The sequence below is a fragment of the Molothrus aeneus genome, chromosome 15, assembly GCF_037042795.1.
Source record: "Molothrus aeneus isolate 106 chromosome 15, BPBGC_Maene_1.0, whole genome shotgun sequence".
In the NCBI taxonomy this organism is placed as follows: domain Eukaryota; kingdom Metazoa; phylum Chordata; class Aves; order Passeriformes; family Icteridae; genus Molothrus; species Molothrus aeneus.
The window spans coordinates 15,624,714-15,646,934 of NC_089660.1; the positions used below are offsets into that span (position 1 = coordinate 15,624,714).

General features: G+C 48.6%; 1 protein-coding gene across 2 annotated transcripts in view; it reads right to left on the reverse strand.

Moving 5' to 3' along the window:
- The window catches only part of NRG2 (neuregulin 2), a 160,108-nt gene that overhangs the window by 15,791 nt on the left and 122,096 nt on the right, over positions 1-22,221 (reverse strand). For both annotated transcript variants that reach the window (XM_066559919.1, XM_066559918.1), the window contains exons 4-5: positions 15,982-16,102; positions 6,499-6,557 (exon numbers count right to left, since the gene is read on the reverse strand). In XM_066559919.1, the coding sequence (XP_066416016.1) occupies positions 6,499-6,557; positions 15,982-16,102 (180 nt within the window). The remainder of the gene's footprint in view (positions 1-6,498; positions 6,558-15,981; positions 16,103-22,221) is intronic.

The following is a 22,221-nucleotide window of genomic DNA, read 5'->3' on the forward strand; positions in this document are numbered from 1 at the left end:
ATTGCACACACCTGTGTCCCCTGACACTGACAAATGCAGGTAGAGACACCTCAAGTTTCATCCATAAATCTAACCTGTTGGTCCATCTGCACACAGACATTCCTCCCCGTTCCAGGGTGTTTTGCAACATCTGCAGCTGCAAATGGATGCAATTCAAAACATTTTCATGATTTTTTGCAAACTCAGAAACTCCTGTGAGAGCAGAGCTGGTGGGCAGGACCTGAGGAGCTTGAGCCTCTCTCATGTCAGAGCTGCTGTTTGTTTTGGCTCCCCAGGCTCAGGGAGCAGAGACAGCCAGCTGGCTGGGAAACCTGTGCCAGTGTCTCATCACCATCACAGGGAAGAATTCCTTGCTAATATCCAATCTAAACCTGCTCTCTGTCAGTTTGAAGCCATTCCCCCTTGTTCTGTCACTCCAAGCCCTCTAAATCTCTCCATGTTTCTTGTTGTCCTCTCCAGCTTCAACAGGACAAGCTCCATTGGAAGCAATTTATCCAAGGGCCACCACTCAAATAAACTGGGGTGAGACAGCCTTGAGATGGCAGCTGTAGGCTGGGCAAAGCATTTTTCTCATAACCTCCATCATCATCATCCTCATCCTCCTGTCTGCACTGCACACATCCTCCCTGGTCAGGGCAAGCTGAGCACCCTGAACTGCTGTGGCTCCCTGAACTGGGCACATGAGGGGTTTTTCTGGAAAATCTCATTCCAAATATGCCTCCTGAATCTTTCTGAAAATGTTTTTCTCAGCATCAGACAAAAGACAAAGTCCTGCATTTACTTCATCTGCAGTGACTCTGTGACTATGATGTATTGTAGTTATTTTAAAAGATGAACAGACAAAAACATTTAATGTAAAGTATTCCTGTAGGAGCAACACCTCAAGCAAGATGACTCTCACTGAACTGTAGATTTATAGGATGATTAAAAAGGATAAAAGCCTTAGCAAACAGCTGTGAAAGCTGTGGCTGTGCTGACTTGGTCTTCAGATTGCCCAAGAACATCGATAAGATATTTAGTTACTGCACATTATTCCCTCAAAATGCACTCTCTGGGACACAGAGCATGCTCCAAGGCAGGAAACCAAGTGGAGAACTGACATCTGAGGACTAGCAGGATAATAAACTGGTGATAACTTTGTTGCTAATCAATTGTGTTGACAAGAGCAGCGCTTGCAGGTCTCTGATTCAGGTTTTTCCCAGGGCATACACGGAGCAATGCAAGATAGGAGGACACAATGGGGACAGAGGACACTGTGCTGTGTCAGGAGCTGGGTCATGTGGGATCTCCGGGAACAGGAATTCTGTAAATGTTCCACAAACTCCACAGCCATTCACCTTCTCCAGCACTGCAGCAATCAAACAAATTTGGTTGGCATCAAGAGTCCAAACACAGAACAACAGAGTGTTCAAAATCTGCTGTGGATGAGCATGCAATTAACTTTAGGAGATCCCAAGGGGAACCTGTGCTGTGTCCTGGGGAGAGGCATCACCCTGCCATGCTGAACCACAAACACCCTGTAATTACCCAGCCACACCAAAGCACAGCCATCACCCTGTGATTCAGGGGCCAGCAGTTACCCTGTCACTGAATGGAGGCTGCAGAATGTCTGTGGAATTGAAAATGCTGCTAAATATTGGTTTGGGGGTCAGATGAGTGAGAGGTGGAGGAGGAAGCAGAAATTTAGGTCAAATAAAGAAATAATCTTCCATTTATCATTTTTGTATTGCAGTCAGAAGCAGGTAGGAAACCACTTCTGAATAAGTGAGGTGAACAGAGAAGCTAAAACTCAGATCCAGACCTTCCCAGAAGAGCTTGAAGTGGTAGATTTATCCCTCTGCTCACCAGGACAGCTCACCTGAGCACGAGGAGCCAGGTTCCAGAGGCCACCAGGGTCACTCCCAGCTGCCAGGTGAGTGCTGGGGAGAGGGACCATCCTCCAGATAAACAAGAAGCCTCTCACCCAGTGAAGCCACACTGCTCCACGATGGCTGGGCCAGCAGCACTGCAGCCAGCTCAGACAGCTGAGGACAAAGCTGCTCCCCCAAGGGACACCTGCTGGAAATCCTGCTCTGTGTTTCCAAGCAGACCGGGAGGAAGGCTCCAACTGAGAATTGGAATTCAATTTGTAAAGAAACCAAGAATTAAATACGGGGTAAAAATGGAGAATATGCTAGATGACATTGCATATGAATGTCAGCTCTGTTTGAGGGTGTTTACAGGCAGGCTACAGCTTGCAATTTTAATTGGATCACAAAGTAGAAAATGAAAATGTTTCACTAACCAAGATGAATGGTATGACATTTGTCCTCCAGATTGGTGATGATTATTTGTGGAGATGAATAAACAGCAAAGTTAAGATGAAGTTTCAGTTTCCACGAGCAAGAGGCAAGCATAAATATAAAACTTTATCCCAATTTTCTAAACTGTTCCATAAATCACAAGTGGAAAGAATCCAAATGTGCAGACTTAGGAAACAGAAATGTTCCTGCTGACCACGTTTAACTTTCAGGATCTCAGCTGCACCAGGACTGAAACAGCTGCCAACATGTTTTACAAAGCCTTTGCCACCAGCCAGCCCAAAGCCTGGCAGGTTATTAGTAAACCTCCAGAAGGATTTAACAAAGACCTGAAAAGTTGCTTGTAGAAGAGAGAAGATAGAGGTAAATCTTGATCTGATGTAGAACAGGCAGCTGTGAAACACAGATGCCAGCACAACTTTGAAAAAAGAGTTTCTTGGAAGGAAGGATGATTTTGGACAAGGTTCTGTCTTCTGGGAAAGCTGCAAGCCCTAGCTGTGCCTGTGGAGCTGCACCCAGGAGGCAGCTCCAGCACCCAGCAGAAGCTCTCAGGGAGAATTCCTGACCCTTTTGGACATTGTGCATCCTTCAGCCAGGTGTGCCAGCAGAGAGGGAAATCTGGCTGCAGAGGCTCAATGGCCCATGGGTGTCATTGCTGTGGATTCATTCTGGCTGTGGAGAAGGAGTCTGAGGTGCTCCATTCTCACCAAAGCAGGGACAGAGTCCCTGTGCTCTGTGGCTCTTCAGGGACCTGTGCCACAGGGGCCACCTGACAGCTGCTCCCACGAGTTTGTCTATGGAGACACAGATTCATAGGGACCTTGATGTGAAAAGCCTTTTAGCAAGAGGATTTAATGACTCATCAGCCATGGAAATAACTCTCTCTGTTCTCATCTGCCAGGGCATTCCTCAGCTTCATAGAGCCACTGCAGACAATCACTGTCCCCTCTGTTCACTGCCATTAATTCCCTGCAGTTTAAATTTCAACTGATTTAAATGTTGCTTTAATGTCCCTTTATAAGGTTTTCCAAACAAAATGATCTCCTAACCTTGATCCATCAGCCTTAGGTGTGAACAGAGTTGGGACAGACTGGGGGTTCTCTGAGCTACCCCACTAATACAATTCCTGGTGAGTTTCTGTGCACCAGTCTGGTAGAAAATAGCAACAGTGTGAGCAAAAAAACATCTTTAACATTTTCTCTTTATTTTCAAGCAGTGGTGTCTATATCCAGAAGGGCTGGCACTAGGCACCTGCTCATATGGTTGGAACAGCAACATAAAGAAACATCACATCTCAACTCTCTCAACTCTCACATGAGAGAAAACCTACCTAAATACACCTAATTTTCAGCTTAATGTGGTCTAGCAGGTGTTTTGGGCAATCAGAGAGAAATAAACCTTCAGAGCAACCTGTCAAAGAGACAAAGACAGCCTGAGCTCCTGGAGAACATGGGGAGTTTCACCTGAGCAAAATGTGAATAAGGCTTTAAACAGAGAGGTAGGAAGCTGCTCCCAAAAGGAGGACACACAACATCTGGCAGGATGCTGGGATGCTGCACCATCTCCATCTGTGGCCCAAATTCAGCAAAATATCTGCCATATCTTTGCAGAATAGCACCTTCAATTTAGCTCACTCTGCAGAGACTCTCACTCAGCCCTGGGATATACCTAATAAAAGTCATTGTCATATTTAATATTCATATTAAAGAATCAGGAGGATCCAATCTAGGCCTGAAAACCTGAAGTACCCCAAATGCATTTAAAACACCACCAATATAGGTGTCCTTATTTAAGTATCTGTCAAATGCTGGCAGTGTTCTCAAAACATGAATCAGGACAGAGCTATTTTATTTCCAGTGGAAATGCCTGAACCTCATTTAATCTGTTTCAGCTTTTGACCTGTCAGAACCCATATGGGATGAAGCATTGAGTGAATTATGGAAAATCAGCAACTTCTGCTGTGCCCTAATTATTGATCAAAGGAGAAGGTAAGCATTTGCAGGGTCCACACTTGAGTGAAATGCTTTTCCTACTCAGAAAGTTCAGTGCAAGCTTTTCTTCAGTGCTGCTGCTATCTATATTACCCAACTGTGACCTGAAAGTGAAAACAGCTATAAACATGTATGAATCATCTTCTTATGTGAATTTTATCCAAGTTCAGACAGGTAGTCTGGATTGTTGAGCTGTTTTTACCTTACTATGCTGTGGTTTAAAGCAAACTTGAGGTAAGGAAATGTCCATGTGTCAGTTTTAAAGCTGACATTGTTCTTCTAACACGTGAATAAAATTAAAACAAATCTCAGTCCCATAAAAAGCTGGATTCTGCAAGCTGGGGGAAAAAACCACATGCTGTTTACTCCTGCCATTAATGCTCTCAAAAGGCATTTTCCTGACATAAAACTCATTTCCACCCCTGTTTTGGTTTTGCAGCATGGCAGCAATAATGTTTAAGCCTGTTGGACACCACCTCATGGAACGTGCTACAAATCAGCTCCATGGGGTGAGCATCCCACTGCTGGCTGCAGCCCTGACACCCTTCCAGGGCTTCCAAGAGGGAAGGAAACCCTTTAGCACCAGGTGAAAGATCAAAATAGAACATTTTGGGCTGTCATTTTAAAAAGAGCTTGCTTGGATGTTGGAGTCTGGGAGGATAAATCAATGGAGGTTTCAGCTTCGGAAGCCAATTTGGAACAAAAGGCAATGTAAAAACATTGAGCTGTCCCAAGGGCCCCACAAAGTCCATTTGCATCTTGTCTGTATGCTCCATGCAAGGGAGTCTAATTCCAGCACTTGCCAGCTATTAGCACGTGCTAATGAGGCTCCTGCAATTCCAGTCCAGGATGAGGATGGCAGGAATTAGACTTGGAGCAGTGGGAGAGGCATTCTGGCAATCAAGGAGCCATCCTGAAGAGGCATTTCTCCTCTGGTTACCACTAATTAAAGCCTCTTTTTGGCTCTTTTTAAAAAAGCCTCTCTTTAAACCCACCATTTGTGGGGGGTCCAGTCAGCCAGCGTGGAGGCAGGATGGGTCTCAGGGACACTCACAGAAGGTCACAGGGAGGGTCACAGGTTTCCTGCACTGTAACTGCATCTCCTTCCAGGGCAGCCCTTACCCCGACCAGGATCCCACTGATGCTGGGGCACTGACTCAATAGGGACCCAGAAAAATCATCCACCTCGACCACCATGAGCCGGTTATGTCTATAGGTGAGACTGTAGGAACTGGAAACTAGAAACTGGGAAGCACTAAGGGCAAAGGCTTTATGGTATTTACACCCACGGTCACTGTACTTAGGCTCAGTCCCATATGCAAGGCTGTCCAACCACCTAGGAGAGACAGGAACAGCTCTGTGTCCAGGAGGGACATAGTCTGATGCCCATTTGGAAGGTTTATCTTGTATTCTGCATGGCAGTGGGGCTGGGAAGCCCAGAGGCAGTGGGAGCCACCAGTGTGACCTCTGTGCCACAGACTGTAAAGTGATTTCATTGCAGTCACACCCTGGCTGTGAGTTCCTCCTTTGGTTCAAGGAGACTCTCACCCGCCTTGCAGGAGTGGTGGGAAAATGCCCAAATCCTGTCCTACACAGCATAGGGAAAATGTCAAAATCCTGTCCTACACAGCACAGGGGAAATGCCCAAATCCTGCCTTGCATGGCACAGGGAAAATGCCCAAATCCTGCCTTGCACAGCACAGGGGAAATGCCCAAATCCTGCCCTGCACAGCACAGGGAAAATACCCAAATCTTGCCCTGCACAGCACAGGGGAAATGCCCAAATCCTGCCCTGCACAGCACAGGGATAATGCCCAAATCCTGCCCTGCACAGCACAGGGATAATGCCCAAATCCTACCCTGCACAGCACAGTCCGTGTCAGGACAGCAATGCTGGCAGGTCCAGCTCCACACACAGCACAGGCTCATCTCACACAGCACACCCACCATATGAACCCTGCATTTTGCCTGAAAAGAGCAAGCAGCATTCAGCTCAATCAGAAATGAAAGCAGAGCCCATTCTAACAAACGGGGAGGTAACGAGCCCCAGTTCTCCTCTTGGACACGGTCACAGCTCCTCTTAGGACCAAGCAGAGCTGGGAGTGCACAAGACAGGAAGAGGGCTCTTGGAGAACAGAAGAACCTGCTTTAAGGACATGACACAGAGCTACAACGACAAGGAGAGAGAGAAGTAGAAAGAGACATACTGGAGAAGCTGACCATTGCGAAATGCTGACACCGGTCTCCTGTGAATTCGATCGGACACCTACCGGAAGAGAGAAAACCAGAAAGAGAGAAACAAGATAGCAAAATGACACCCAAACAGGCTGAAGTGAGGCCCCTTCTGATCCCTTCCACGGCTCCTCTCTGTCTGCTTGCAGCCTTGACCCTTACCTGCAGCCCTAAGCCCTACCCAAAGCTGACACAAGAGCCATCCCTGACTAGAGCACGCTACATCCACCGCTGTGCCCGGGAGGGTTTAAGTAGTGTGGTGCATTTTTTGTCTTCAAACATACTTTGCTTAGGATCTGGCATGTACAATCGCAAAGGCAGTTTCTCCAAACATCTCTGTCCGAAGAATCCATTTGGACATCTGGAGGGGAAAAGGGGAGAAATCACAGAACATGTCTGGCACAGTTCTTGAGGCTAAGGTCAGAAATAAAAAGTGCATTGTGATGAATGGAAAAAATAAAGGCTTTACATGCGTATTTACTCTTTGCTTTCACCAGGCACCTGCAACATCAGTGCTCCAGCTCTGGTTTAGGCCTGGGTCTTCAAGCAGGCAGCCAAACCCCTCCTGCTCTGTCCTGCTCTGCCTGCCTCCTTCCTTCTCACCTGCTACAAGCACCAGCTGGCAGGAAGACTGAGATGGGCTGGATGCTACTCTCAGAGACTCAGTGGAGCTGCTCTGCAGACTGGCAAGAGGCACCAAAAGCAGAGAGCAGCTGCTGAGGCGACAGCAAGCGTTGGGTGTGGAAAGCATCACCCCATGGTGACCCCAGAAGTACCAGGGGTGTTCTCAGGGTGGTTAGAGAGAAAGCACGTGCAGAGTCTCTGTGTTAACAGAGAGGAAGGGACAGAGAAGAAAGCTGAGCTGAGCTGAGCTGAGCTGAGGGGTCTCACATGCTGTGAGAGGCTCTCTCAGGCTCTGTCCTGGCCTGGGTCACCCGATGGGCCGAGGTGTGCCAGCTACACATGGGTCATGGGCACCAGCTACACATTCACAGGATGCTCAGGTGGCAGGGAAGGTGCCCTGCAGGGCACTGGCACCAGCCCATGAGCAGTTCCCCAGAGCTCAGCCAGGTTTGGGGAGCTGCAGAACCACCCAGGGTGAGCAGCACTGTGCCCTCTGCAGCTGCAGGTGAGCCTGGGGAGCCATGGGAGCCCAGCCTGGCGTGGTCAAACACTTCTCCCCCAGGCACTTGTCTCCCTCCCTCACTTCACATCTTCTGGATATTCCTTGGATAGTCCTGCACAGGATCCCTAATTTTCTTCAAGTCCCAGCTCTCCCCTCCCTGTCCTGCAACTCTCTCCCTTCTTAGCACACCTCTCTTTCCTCTGAGCTTAAGAGGGCTTTATCTTTATAGCATTTTAACATCTGTTTTTCAACTTTTTGCGAGCAGAGCTGCAGGCTCTGCACTTGACACATGTCAGACTTTCCTCACTCTCAGATGCCAACAACAAAATCTCACAGTGATCTGCAAGTGGTCAGCAAGGAAGGGACTGAAAGACACCTCATAAAACACAGATGAATCAGAGGCCAAATCTGATGTCTGTGGCTCAGCTCCTGGCCAGGCCTCTTCAAAGGACAGCAGGAGGTTGGAGCAGCCACAGCAGCATCAGGGAACTGCTCCCAGCCTGTGCATCTCGTGGGGGATGGTCCAGGTCCAGGTCCAGGTCCAGGTCCAGGTCCAAGCTCCATGTAGAAACCCTTGATTTTTAGTTGTACTTCATCATGGACATCCACTGACCTGTCTTTGGCACTTGATTTCTTGCTGGATTTCACTGCAGTTTGGGTAGGCCTGAGCTGTGCAAAAAAACCTGCTGCACCCTCACTGCCCATGGCCACATGTGGGTCAGCATCTGGGTTTTTGGGACCTGCTCACACCTCTAAGGGGGAGTGTGCTGGGCTATTTGTGCACCCCAAACTGCTCATGGAGAACTTTAGGGCATGGCTCTGCACAAGGCTGCACTGAGCTCTCCAGTCTTACCCTTCAGTTTCTCAGTATCCAAGTCACTTCTGAAACTGAGAAGTGAACTCCCTAGTCAGGCAAATATCTTTGAAAAATTGGTGCTTTTTTCTCATTCTTGGACGTTCATCTTGGGGCACAGGAAAGGGAGATGAACCAGAAATACCAAGAAAAGCTCAGCCCAAGGGGTCACCCTCAGACATGAGGCCTGTTGGCCTTCTCTGCAATGGAGCAGAGGAAGCTGGTGCTGGGAAGTGAAGGAAATGCCCCACTGTCAATCAAAAAGCACAAACCTGAGGCACTGGGTGGCACAGACTCACAAAAACTGCCCCAGGACTGGAGAAACCCTCCAGACATGGCTTTGAGCAAGGAATCCAAAAGAGAAGGTGTCTCCCCAATCCTTTTTTTTGAAGTTTACTCATCACCTCTGACAGAGTCAGGAACTTATTCACAGAGTCTTCAAGGGAATCCAGTTTAGCTTGCAAGGTGCTTCCCATCTCTCTGGGATCTGACATTTCCTGGATGTTGTGAGCACACCAAAGGGCCTCAAGGGTGCTGCTGAATGAAGCAATTGTCCCACCCACCCCAAAAAGGGGGTGTTTTGTCAGAAAGGAGCTAAAATTACCTCAGGTGCACACCTGCAAGAGGTCAGCCAAGGGTGGAACTCCAGTGTGACTGAGGCTGCAGGAAAGACTGAAAATTATGGGAAAACTGGTGGAAGGAAATAAAAGCCCAGAGAAAGAAATTGGTAAGAAGTGGAAAAAAAAGCAAAACAAAAAGGTGTCAAAGAGGCTTTGATGCCATGACAGCTACCATACAGCCCATCTTCAGATCTCTGCAGTCAGCCAGGCGTGGGTGGGGAGAAGAGCTCTCAAGACAGAAGGCAGCAGACAACTGCCTTCCCTGTGTCTAGGATAGCTAGGGTTTTCATCTTGAGTTACTCAGTGATTCAGCACTGGAAGAAGTGACAGGAAAAATGCCCCCCTGAACAAGAGCACCTTCTGTCACCTCTCAAGCTTGTGTACAAGCTGTCAAGACAATGTGCCACCCCTGCATACCTGGGTTCTGGCTCCTCATAAGCAAGGCTGCAGGCAGAAGCAGTGACCAGAAGACCTTTGAGAGCATGCAGTGCTTTTGTTTTTTTTAAATCTGTCTCTAACTTCCAGGCTGCTGAAGATGATTTATTATTTATGACTGTGGCCCCAGATGTGACTTCAAGGAAAGAAATTTCCAGCATGCTTGGCACATGGTTCTCCCAGTCTGGACAAGAAGAGCAGTAGAGATCATCCCTTCTGCATTAAAATCTGCTATCTGTGGTGAGGGCAGCTCTTCTGCAGTGAGGGATACACCTGAAAGTTAAGGCTCCCTGCAGCTGAGAGCTGTGAGCTGGGATTGATCATGGCCTCCTTCTTCCTGCACATTTGACTCAAGAGGCTCTGGCTGGCTGGCCCAGCAAAACCAAGGCCTTCCTTCTTTGGAAAACTCTTGCAGGGACTTCACAGCTGGTGGACTTCCCTCCAATATCACCGTGGGAGTTTGTGGTGCACTCACAGAGGCACAATGGGTCTCTCCCAAGGGAAGTGGACAGGGCTGTGTCTGTAGGAATGGTCCTGGGGAAGGCCAAGGCTGCACCAACCCCTTGCAGACAGCACCTTGTCCCCTCTCTGGCCTGAGTGGATACTCCCAAAACTGCCCTTGCTTAACTCCATCTCTCTGTGTCTAATTGCTGCCTCTGAAAATTTCTTGCAAATGCCATTGATAAAACTGGTCAGGGATTTTTCTGTCCAGATTCTGTTTTCTGTTATTGCTGGAAAATATCCCATTCTTTTAATTTTGACCTTAAGACCTTTTCTTTTTTTTAATAACCCCATTTTGAAAACATCTGCAAAATTCTGCTCTTGGGTTCAGGATGAATTGCAGTGAGATATTTACATGGTAACAAAAATGCAGTAAGATGATCAGTCAAATAAAGCATCTCAAAAAGCACAAACCAAAATAGTTTGCATGACTCATTTTTATGATGTTTTGCTTATTGCTGAAAATTGAGGAACTTCGACATTTTGCCCCATATCAGGGCAGGGCAATAATTATTGTTAATTATTATTTGCTACTTTTGTCTTCCTGCTGGAAGCAAAACTTTTTCTGTCCAGCTGTTGCTCTAAATCTTGCAAGGGTAGGCACATTTCCTTTGCACCCCCAGATCTTAATTAAAATATGCCAAATTCAGTAGCTCTCATAAAGCAATCCATGTTACAGAAAAATGTCAATGAGCAGGTGCTTCAAAATGACACAATAAAGACAAGCTGTAGCAGAAGGACACAATGCACTGAAGTAAGCAAATGGAAAAAAAAATGTTTCAAGCACGTTGCTTTTTTGTGGGAAGGGCTGAAAAAGAAGACAGTTCTGTCATTGTCCCCTGACCAGTCCCAGATGATCAGGCTCTGGAGAGCCACAAAAGGCTGGACTCCACCAAATCACTGATGGGAAGAAGAGAAAGCACCCAGAATAAACACAAAAGCCTTCTCCAGAGCAGCTAATCAAGGCATGTTTGCTGCAGAGTGGAGTCCAAAGCTCAGGGACACCCACTGCTGGCTCAGGGATGGCAGGATCTGCTGCCCCACTGAGCCTTTGCTGCTGCAGGATCAGCTCCCACACTCTGATGGCCTCAGGGGGCTGATGCAGTCACTGTGCATTGAGCTGGAGGCACAGATGGGCCACTCGAACCTGAAAAGGTACCTGACCTCATCACCCAAGACAAACAGCATGCAAACCCCAAGGAACGAGTCCTGGCTGGTTCGGGGGATTTGGAACAGGATGTGGGGATTTTCACCCCTCGCTCTCCATTTCCAGGGACATTGCAACACCTCCCCACGGGGCTGCTGGACACCCCTGGGACAGTGACGTCCCTGTGGCTGTGCAATGAGCAGCTGCTGCCGACCAAATGCCACTGGCAGGGGTGGAACAGCTCCAGGTGCCGCAGGGCAGCTGAGCAAACAGTGCTGCCAGGGGGACCATGGCCACACAGCATCCCTGTGACAGTCACACCTTTGGATGGTGCTCTGGGAAAGCACAGGGGAGCTGGCAGCCTGGACAAAACTTCAGAATGATCTTTCTCTTTCCTGGGAAAATCTGCAGGAAACAATACTCTTGGGGATGTGATTTTGAAAATTGGTGACTTGGATTCATCAACTAATTTTAAAATGATCTGATGTTTTCTCCTTTTGCTTTGTTTTGTTTTTTATTCTCTCCTTGACTTTCACTTTTTGCCTGAGGTGGGCCAGGCCTCTGACCTGCCTCCCCCACGTAAGGCAGAGCTGTCACCCCAAACCCAGGCTGTCTGTTTATCTGTCAGCATTTGCAAATCATCCAGGCTGATTCTTGTGAGCACAACTGGTCCAACATGACGTGGGGTGCTGCTCCATAATACTCTTTAAGTCTTCTGATCCCACACAAGATCCTGGCCCAGAGCAGATCACTTTGATTCCATTGACCACACAGAAGGGATGTGAAGAGCATTTCAGTGGGCAGAGAAGGCTCTGCAGTGATGAGACCTGGCCTGCTTGCTTTGTTTGGCTGGGAAGACCCCAACTGTACCTCATGTGTGCCAAGACCTAACTGGGGAAAAGAGCATTTCTGCTCTTTGGATAGCACAGCCCTGTGGGGCACCCAGCAATAAAAGGTTAGAGCAGCCTCCAAGTGCTCTGAGCTGTGCCAAGGACTCTCCAGGACAGAGGCAGATCCAAGAGCTGAGGCTGCCACTCATCCCAAGGCTCTGTGTGACTGGGCACAACAAACCAGGCACCACTGCTGTGTGCCCCAGCCCATCGCAGGGCCTGGAGACTTCCTTGTGTGCATCCCCTCTGTGCTCTGCTCAGACCTGTCCCTGCCCTGGAGTCAGCTCCTCAGGCCTCTCTGAGCAAAATGATCTGGAGAAGATCTTGGGAAATTCTTCCTGTCAAGATCCTGGAGCTTTTTAATTTACAAGGGATGCTGAGTCAGTTCTGTCTGTGTGTGGCTCTGTCATTTCCCAGGTTTATGCAGAAAATTTGCAGAATATTTGAGGCAGGTCCCACTTCTCCCTTTTGACTTCCAGGTGGTCTGTTTGCAGAGTCAGGATAGCAGCATACATTGTACTATGTTCAGGTTTCCTTTGTGTAGGATTTACTTCAAATTAAGGATAAAATTGTGGAAGAGCACAATCCAGAAAGACACAATTTCTGGAACAATCCAAGTCCATTCTGGACTCTTCCTAGTGAAGAAAATGCTTTATCCAAGGTCTGTCTGAAGCATATTAGAAAGGGAGGGAAGAAGTGGGATTACAAGCAAATACTTTGTTCCTGAGCATTTGAAAGACCAGGAGGAACACGTTTCTGGGAAGCCTGTTATAAAATAATAATAAAAAGCCAGCTGCCAATTTAGGCAATATTTGTTGCAAATCAAGCATGAACCACATCAGGAGAAGAAATTATTGGAGAACTCATCTGCTGGTTTTGGTCCAGACTGCCAGGGGGGACATCTTCAGGAAGGATTTCCTGTGCTTCTGGGCATCTGCAAGAATGGAACCCACCCCAAGAAGCTGATTACAGGATGGTGGCAGGCAGTGAACAAGAAGATTCCAAAATTCTGGTAGCTGGCATTGGAAAGGGTGGGAGCATCACAAGGGCGCTGGAGTGGGGGGTAGAACCCCCTGAGCATTCAGTGAGGGAGGGCTGGAAGCTGGCACAGGGGCCAGATGATCCCTCCAAGGTCCTGCTGGCTCTGACTGGAACAGTGACATGGAAAGAGCACATGGACACACGTGCTGTGCTCCTGGCTGGAGCTGCTCATGTGGCTCTTGCTGATCTCCAACGCCTTTGAAGAGGTTGTGAGCAGAACCTACTGATCTCCTCCATGCTCCTGGCTCAGAGGCACAGTCAGGCTGGAGGGCCAAGGCTGCTGTTGCAGAGATCAGAAATGAGCTTGGAAGCCTGTGTCTTTGCCTCTTCTCCTTTCTCCTGCATCCTTCACAAACCACAGCAGCAGATCTCCTGCCTTGGTGCAATGAGGAAGCCATGGAATGTATCAGCTCTTTGTTTGCAGGCAAAGTGAAGTCTGTTTATTCATCAGCATCTTCCCCAAAAATCACCCTTGTCACATAAAATGGGAGAGCCATTTTATGGGAAACACTTTTCAGTTCAAATGCTTCTGCATTCCTCAATCACTATTATCCTCTAGAATCCAGAAACTCTAAAATTACACCACTTCAAAAGCCAGGTTTTCTTATCATCAGTCTGAGATTTAATGATAAAAACGCCCAAGGAGAATGAGCTTCCAGGGATCTCCTCAAGCAGTAAGATCAGAAGTGACTGTGCTGTGTGGAAGGCATTGAGTCCCCTGGGTTTCTGAGAACATGGAGCCTTGTTTTTCTGTTTTTCTTGTTTTTCACCTTTTCTGGCAGATGAGCAGTGACAGTGCAGACCTTCCAGCACCTCCTTCTGGGAAACACCTTCCTGCCCTTCCATACAGGCCTGCTCAGTTCCCATCTGGTTTTAGCAATTGGTACCTTGGAACTCATCAGGAAAGGATATCATTTTACCATCTGCAAAGTGAGGAATTCAGGCTTTCAAATGATATGAAATAATTAGGTCTGTTTGGTGTGGCACATAAAATCTTAATGGGATCCATCACTGAGTGTTCCCTCTGTTCATCATCTGTCAGAGCAGCCTGGTTGGAAGGTAGGCTGGAATTGCTTTGGTTGAAACAGTCGAGCTGCTGAAGACATTGGACAAGTACCACAGTATTCTTCATTAGGAAAAAGTGATTCTTATGCATGGTAGGGGTTCAGGTAACTCTTGTTGTAATTAGAAATTGATCCCATTTGAATCTTGATCTGCATTAGGTTCTTCCCAAAAGAAAGAGCCTTGAAATCTGTGCCTCTGCCATGACCACACTGCTTGCAGATTTGATTCATACACTCCTCCACACTTCAAGGGTTCAGCCCTTCCCAGAATGGAAAGATTGGAATTTCTGGGGCTTTCTGGGCTGCAGCTACCCCAGAATGGTGGCTGTGACTTTAACCATCATATGGGGCTTCCCCCCTGTTTCCTGTGAGGAGCACTGACCAGAGGAGCCCACGGTGCCACCAAGAAGCCAATGGCAGTGACAACTACACCAAAGCACAGGGCTGGGGGGACAAGGCCTGCTCCCACTCCCTGCACACATGGGAAATGTGGGAGCCACAGCTTCTGGTTTCTGTCCTGCCCTGCTCTTTCTGTGTCTAAGGGTGAGCCTGGGAGGACTGGGAGCTGCTCCTTCCACCCCAGCTGCACTGGAAAGCCAGAGCACAAGAGCTCAGCAGGATACATTTCCACATGGCCTCTTCTGCTGCTCCCTGCAGAATCCAAGGAGTTCTGGGACAAGGGAGGAGCTGTGCTCAGTGTGATCCAGCCCTTTCAGGCTTTCCACAGGGGGTGAGAGTTGTGTTCAGTGCAGCCTCCAAGGCCTGAGGAGCTGAGGTACCTGATGAGCATCACATCCTGCAGTGCTGCTGGGTGACGTCCACAGATGTGGATACCTTTGGTTGTGTCTCCACTGAGAGGTCTTGGGTTCCAAAGGGAGAAAATTGTCAGCTCTGGGTTTCTCCAAGCTGGGCAGTGATGCCTGGGTCACCAGGGGAGCTCAGGAGAGGATTCCATCTGCCCAGTGAGTGCACACCCAGGGCACCACGTCCTGCTCACTGTGCAGGAACCCAGGGCAGGGACAGGTGAGCTCTGGGTACCTGCACCCCCAGCACTGGCAATCAGACTGCACAGCTTGTCCACAGGCACTGCTAGGCTTGGGGGTGAGGTGTGAGATGCCACTGGGCTGTCTGGCTCTGAACCAGGGGTGAAAAAGTCTCACATCCCATTCCAAATCCCTCAGGCTGTGCAGCCCCACTTCAAACCTTTCAAAGCTCATTTTAAGGATAACTTAGTACAGGTCTCTAGTTTTTCTTGCAGGTTTGAAGGGGGAAACAAACATCCCACACAGTGGCCACAAAGCTGCACAGAGAGGAGAAGAGCTGGGGGTTAACCCTGGGCCCATGAGACACAGGAGAGGTTGGGGCAGGTCTCAGTGAGGGACCCCCCCAGCCATGGGGAAGGAGGAGGCTGTGCCCCTGAAAATCTCCCTGATTGGAGAACAGGACCTGTCAGCTCAGGGAGAGCAAAAGGGACCCAATTTTCCTTGGAGCTGCAGAGGAGAAAGGGGAGAAAGGGAAAAGAAGCAGCCAGAACAAACATATTCTTAGAGGGAGAAAAGCCAGGAAAAGTGAACAGTGACACACACACAAAAAAGGAAAATACAAATCCTTTCCCCCCCTCCCCACCCCTGCCCCTCTAGTGCCCCTTTCTGAACCTGCACAGCTCAAACTGCAATTGCCAGGAGAATTTCAGAGCTCCCCCCAGTCTGGCAGTTGCACAAAAGTCTCCTCTCCCTCAGCCAAGAAATTTCCATATTGACACAAGAACTCCACTCACTTACTTGCACGACAGCTGATTAATGCCCTCGATGTAGTAGCACACCCCTCCATTGACACAATAGGACTTGGCTGTTTCGTTGCATTTTCTGGCATGCCCGGACCAGGAGGAGAGAGTTGTGGTTACTGCAGGGGAAAACAAAAACACACACAAAAAGGATATATTGTTATTTCCTTTGTTTGGCAATTCTGCTTCCTTAGATGATTTTCTACGAGTTCATTTGCCAAAGTAAAAACCCCAGAGCTACAAACCTTAGCCTGTGCCTGCAGACCCACCTTCAGGTCCCAGGGCTGCAACTTGACCCTTCCTTTCCCAGCAAAAGGGGCCAAGTGAGTGAGGAGTTGAAGACTCATCTTCCTCTAAGCAGCCAGCACGTGGTACAAGATCATTTTCTTGGCAAGCTGCAGGGAAGTGCCCCTCTCCCAGTGTCCTTGGCCCTCCCTCATGCTGGGAATGCTGTGCCAGCAGGCAAGCAGGGCTCAGGAAGGAGAGGGGCTGCAGAGTCCCAGAGTCCCAGTGATGTGCTGCTGAGGCCTGAGCACCTCAGGACACTGGAGCCAGACCCAGAGGTGCTGCAGGGGACTTTGCATTGCTCCACACCTCTGCCAGCTGTGTTTTTCAGGCCAGGAGCAGGTCTGGCACGAGCAGGAACAGCTCCATGAACAGGGCTCCATCCCTGCCCTCTCCTGAGCATTCCTCTGTCCTGCCACAACTGGGCTGCCCCTACAGCCCCCGCAAAGTGCAGCAGGAGAAGCCAGCCAGCCCCAGCTCGTGCTGAGGCAGGCAGCCAACATGACTCCAGTTTCCCAGGTGTTTTTCCAAATCTAAACTTCTTTCTAGAGAAAACCTTTACAAAATGTTTCTAGAGAAAACCTGTCCCGTAAGTAACAAGAAAATCTGCAGAATTTCACTGTAATTCCTGTCTTTGAGAGACTCTGATAAACTTACAGAGTCTCCAAAGGTAAAACAAAGGCTTCTAGGAAGGAAAAAATCATTTGTTAGAGCACTGATACAGGTTACAGATGGTGAGCAGCTTTGGGGAATGCAGACCCTTTTTCACATAAGTCTAAGGAGTGCTGGGCACTTAAAAGCATGGATTTGTTACAACTGAACACTTAACCTCATTACAAACAGTCCCCTTTCCTGGACTACCCACCTTGCTCAGACCCTATCACAGCTACACCTCCAGCAGTGGCTACTGCCTACTTTGCAGCACCTTTTATGCTGTAGCCAAAGCTTCTGAGGAGATATTCTCTTCCATCCCGTTTTCCAAAGCAAGAATGAGCTTCATGGAGAGGTTTGTGACACCATCACTGGGACTGCATCCTCACTGACACAGGACTCGAGGAAGAAAACTTGAACCAGAGCCAGGCAGGAGCCAGGCAGAGCCTCAGGAGGAGCAGCAGGGCAAGCCATGGCCTGTGCCAGAGGGAGCCAGGGCTGCTCCCTATTCCTTGGGCAGCCCCTGTGCCCATCCCACCTCTGCAGGGGCTGCAGCACACACACCAGAGCCAAGGGCTGCATTCCCAGCTCCTGCTGGGAACATCTGGGCTCTCCCAGGCAAAGGAGGCTCCCAGCACCTTGTGAAGCCTCTCACATGTGGGTGATGCTTGGCACTCGAGCTTGTTCTGTCTCTCACCCGTCTGGGACTCTCTGCAGAGTCTGTGGGGTCTGTGCCTCTCCAGAGGAGATTCCCACTGTGCTGTGCCCACCTGGAGCACCCACACTGTCACCTGAGCTCTCCCTGCTCTGCCCCATGTGCTGTCCCAGCCATTGTCTGCCATTCCCATAAGGAAGTGGATGCCTCCCACTGGCTGACAGGCCAGAGCTATTTCCATGCTTTGCCTTGAATAACCATTGCCTCTGGCTCTGTCTTTTCACAGTTATCCAAAGCACAGCAAGCTGTCCCAAAGTGCTCTGCTAAGGAGACATGGAAAACACTCCAGCAGAGACCCAGAGTGCTCACAGCCCTGGGACAGCAGCTGCTCCCTCAGGGCACGTCCTGCAGCCAGCTGGGAGCCAAATGTGGACAGCAGGGTGCACACACTGGCGTGTTGGAGCAGAGGATGGTTTGACCAAGCCTCCAGTGAAACCCTTTCAAAAATCTGAATCCCACACTTCTGCAGGAAATTCAGCATTCCCTTCCAGTTAAGATTAATGGTAACTAAAAGCCAAAGCCATTATAAGCCTGTGTAATTTATCTGAGGAATGCAGACTCATTATACAGACAAGACTTTATAATTTATACCTTTACAAGATAGTAGCACATTTCTGCTCAGGAGAGGAGAGCTGTGGGTCTCTGATAAGTGTGGGTCTCTGCAAGTGCACCATTGGATCGGGGAGCACTGAAACTTCATCAGCCCAAGAGCTGGTGCAAATTGAAAGGCACAGGAATGAAAAACAAGCACAGGCTGCAGGGAGCTGTCACCCCTGCAACCATCAAACACACCACTTGGTAGCAAGCAAAATGATCCATCTGGCAAAGTCTCACATCATAAACCCTACAGGGAATGATTTTGGAGCAAGCCTTGCCACAGCAAGAGAGGGGCAGAGAGGGAGAATTGAAAACAGAGCCCAGAAACCTCCCCATAGGAAACACTCCAGATACAAAGATACCCAACCCACCAAGAAAGGTGGATGGGAAGATGCAGTGCTGTGTGATGTGATACAGGGACGATCACAGTGCTCATCAGCCAGAGATTGCATGGGATTTTCATCCCATAGAAACAGTTTTGTCCCTTTGAAACAGGTAAAAAAGATCCTGACATGGTTGAGGCTTGGGCATCTTGGGCACTTCTAGGGGAGGGCTGTCAGCAGAGCTGTGCCTGTCAGGAAAATACATGGGTGATCACCTCTACTGGAAGCATCTTTCTAATGTCATTATCCTTTCAGCCCTGTTTCCTGCAAGTACCTTGCCTTTTACCCCAAAGAAGCACAAAGTGTTTTAAAATTGAGCCATGGAATCACCTCACTCCAGTCCACTTGTCAGCACAGAGATGTGGCAAAGGCCACAGAGAGAGGCAGTTCCCTGTTGAGAAGGGAGCATCAGGAAATGAGGCTATTTCAGACTGTAACACTGGTCAAGCCAAAGCCCTGTCTTGGCCCCAACAGTGGCAAAGCTAAAAAAAGAAGATCAGTGATAATCTTCCTTAGGCCATGCAGGATGGGCAGCACAGAGACAACCCAAGGCAGCCTCAGTGTTGTCACATTTCGTGGCCTTTGCTGGATACTTCCACCAACAAGTTTAGTTGCTGTCTGAATAAATCTAATCTTGTAGCACCCACAATATTTGTGACAAGAGCTGCAGTGCTATGAACACAGTGTGTAAAGCCACATCTCCATTTTGATATTTTAACCTGCCCTTTCCTAGCTCTTGTATTAGAAAAAACTACTCTTTATCCCTACTTGTTTCCCCTGTGCTACCTGTGGCATTGCAGGCACAGCCAGCATCTCCCTCCCTAGCTGGGAAGCAATGATCTCTATTTATTCTTTTTTGGGTCATCCCTGGTTCTGCTTTTCTCTTTGGAAATAGTGAGACCATACTGCACACATGATATTTATGGGATATTTATTCCAGTCATAGGAATTCCTAATGGTTTTTTTTTTTTTTGAGGTTTGGTGCACTGAATACAGATCTGTCTCTCTCATAACCCTGAAATTTCACTGGTGTGTGGTAACATTCATTTTAGAGCCTTCCAAGGTGGATGATCACCCTGGGCTGCTGCAGCAGCTGGGATTTCCCATTCAGGAGAGCAATTATTCAGGGAGCAAGGATGGAGAGACCAGCCAAGCCCCATGGGAGGACAAAGGGAAGCAAAATGTCTCACTTAGAGAATGGCAACTGTGCCTGGGTTGAAGCGTGGCCCTCGGACACCATGTGGCTGCAGATCACACACGGGCACCTCAGAGCAAGAGGCCAAGGGAGATTTCAGTGGGTTTCCAGCACACTGGTGGGGTCATTCCCAGATTCACAAGTTCTTTGTGTTTAGCTCTATTCCCCATCAGCCTGGACCAACACCTGGACAACTGCATGCCTGGTCCAGAGTCATCTGGGATGCTGGACCTTGGTGAAGTGAACCTCACACACAGTTTATTTACAGCTCTGTGCCAAACACTGTGCCTGGTGATCCACAGGCACAATTACTTCCCACAGCTATTTCACATTAACTGCTGTACAACAGCAGGCAGAGTTTCCCCCCCATTGGCTGGTGTGGCAGAATAAGTCCTTCATTCAGCCTCCAACACAACTCCATCTCTCCCAAATGACTCAGAAAGTTGTGAAATTGCTGAGATGAGTGCAGAACTGAATAAGCAAGAGAGCAGTTTTGGGTGGTAGCAGGGTGGAACAGGACTCATGAAGGCAGTGGGACGTGATGAGGGGGCTGTGCAGTGACACCAATCATGTACCAAGAACCTCCCCAGGTACTTCAACAAATTAAAAGCAGAAAACCACGAGTGTGCATGAGGCAAGCAAGTGGTGACATTTCCTTCTGACCAGGGGGAATAAGCAAGGTGCCCCTGAGATCCACAGTGGCAAACTGGTCAGAAAGCCCATGCAGGGTGGGAGAAGGGCTGGAGCAGCTCAGCCATCAGCAGGTCAGAGCTCCAGCTGGTCTTCAGTCCCAGGACTGAGAACAAAGCAGGAGGGAGGGAGGAGGTGAGGACAAAGAAGAGAGGAGAATAATGAGGTGAAGAAAAGAGGTGAGGACAGGGAAGAGAGGGCTGGCTCTTGATGATGTGTTTGTGAATGATCTGCAGCCACATTTTATTGTTGCTGCCCCAGCCAGTGAGGACAGAGCAGCATAAACACATGGGAGATTCAGAGCACTGGAGTCATTCACAGAGTCTATTTTCCACCACATGCCTCAGTTATTCTGGACTATCATCAATGGCAGGGCAGCAGAGAAGAGAGCCAGGGGCAGTAACTGTGCCAGGTGGACTTCCCTTCACACAGCCCATCTACGCAGAAAGGCCATTAATGATTGTGCAGGGATTCTTACACAATTCCTGCCATGCACGTCATTTCACCTCTGCAGGCAGCTCACCAGCCTGTTCCCAGAAGCCTGGTGAAATACTCCCCCTGCAAAGAGTTAATTAATGCAGCTTGGACTATAAATTAATTAATTTTTCACGAGCTACAGCTACTGTCGAGGAGAGCAGGGAGACAGCGATGGTTTCGCTGCTCCTTTTCTTCTTTATAAATAACTTTGGCTGGTGGGTTCATAGAGTACAGACACTTTATTCTCTCAATATTTAGACATTCAGTTAGACAGATGAACTCAGCTGGTTGGGGAGTGTATACAGATTGCCTGCTCTGTATATGCCTCATGTACTTACTGATAAAACACAGAATGGCTGAGGTTCCTCTCAACAGAGCTTGTTAGAAGAACATGGATGAGAAGATGTCTGGCCAAGATATTCCTCAGTTGTAGGGCTGTAATCCTGGTGTGAGCCACACTAAATCCATGATTTACACTGATTAATACATGGAGGGGCTGGTGATCCTCACCATTCCCTCTGTGGCAGATTTCTGTGTGTCTGATACAACACCTCCTCCTGCAATAAACCTGAGCAGAGCCTGGATGCTCCCCACTGTTATCTGTACATAAAATCAGAAGGGCCTGTGCATACTGGGGTATGCCTGAAAGCTGACTGGGGACTCTGAGCTCATAAAAATCCTGCTCCTGTGTGTTTATTCATTTGGAAATGACCAAATATTTACCCCCGCATTTTATTGAAATAGATCCTGCTGGAATCATGTTTCCAGTTCCCAAGGGGATCATTAGGATCAATAGCTGCACACTAGGAGCTCATCCCAAGATACAAATACCAGACTGCAAGGCACTCATCTTGGAGCATCAGATGCTGCTGATCAAAACAGCACAGGTTGCATTCCCCACCTCTCCCATCTGCCCTGTTCAGGGGTTTCACTAAGAAACAAGTTTAAAGGTTTCTGAGCACTCAGGGGCTGCCTGTTTCCATGGGACAGGCAGTTATTGCAGGGGCAAAGTCCTGTGTTATTGTCAAGCTTCAGGCTGCTCCTCTGGAATGATCTCTGCAGCTTTATGAGGGAGCCCTTCCTATGCTCTGCTCTACCACAGGGGTCTGAAAATGCACATGACAGCAGTGCAGCATTTCATTTTCCCAAATCCCCAGCATCAATTGTAATAGAAGCAACATGATACTTCAATGAGGGGATTTGTTCAGCAACCTAAAAATCCTTCCACAGAGCCAATGCCAGCGT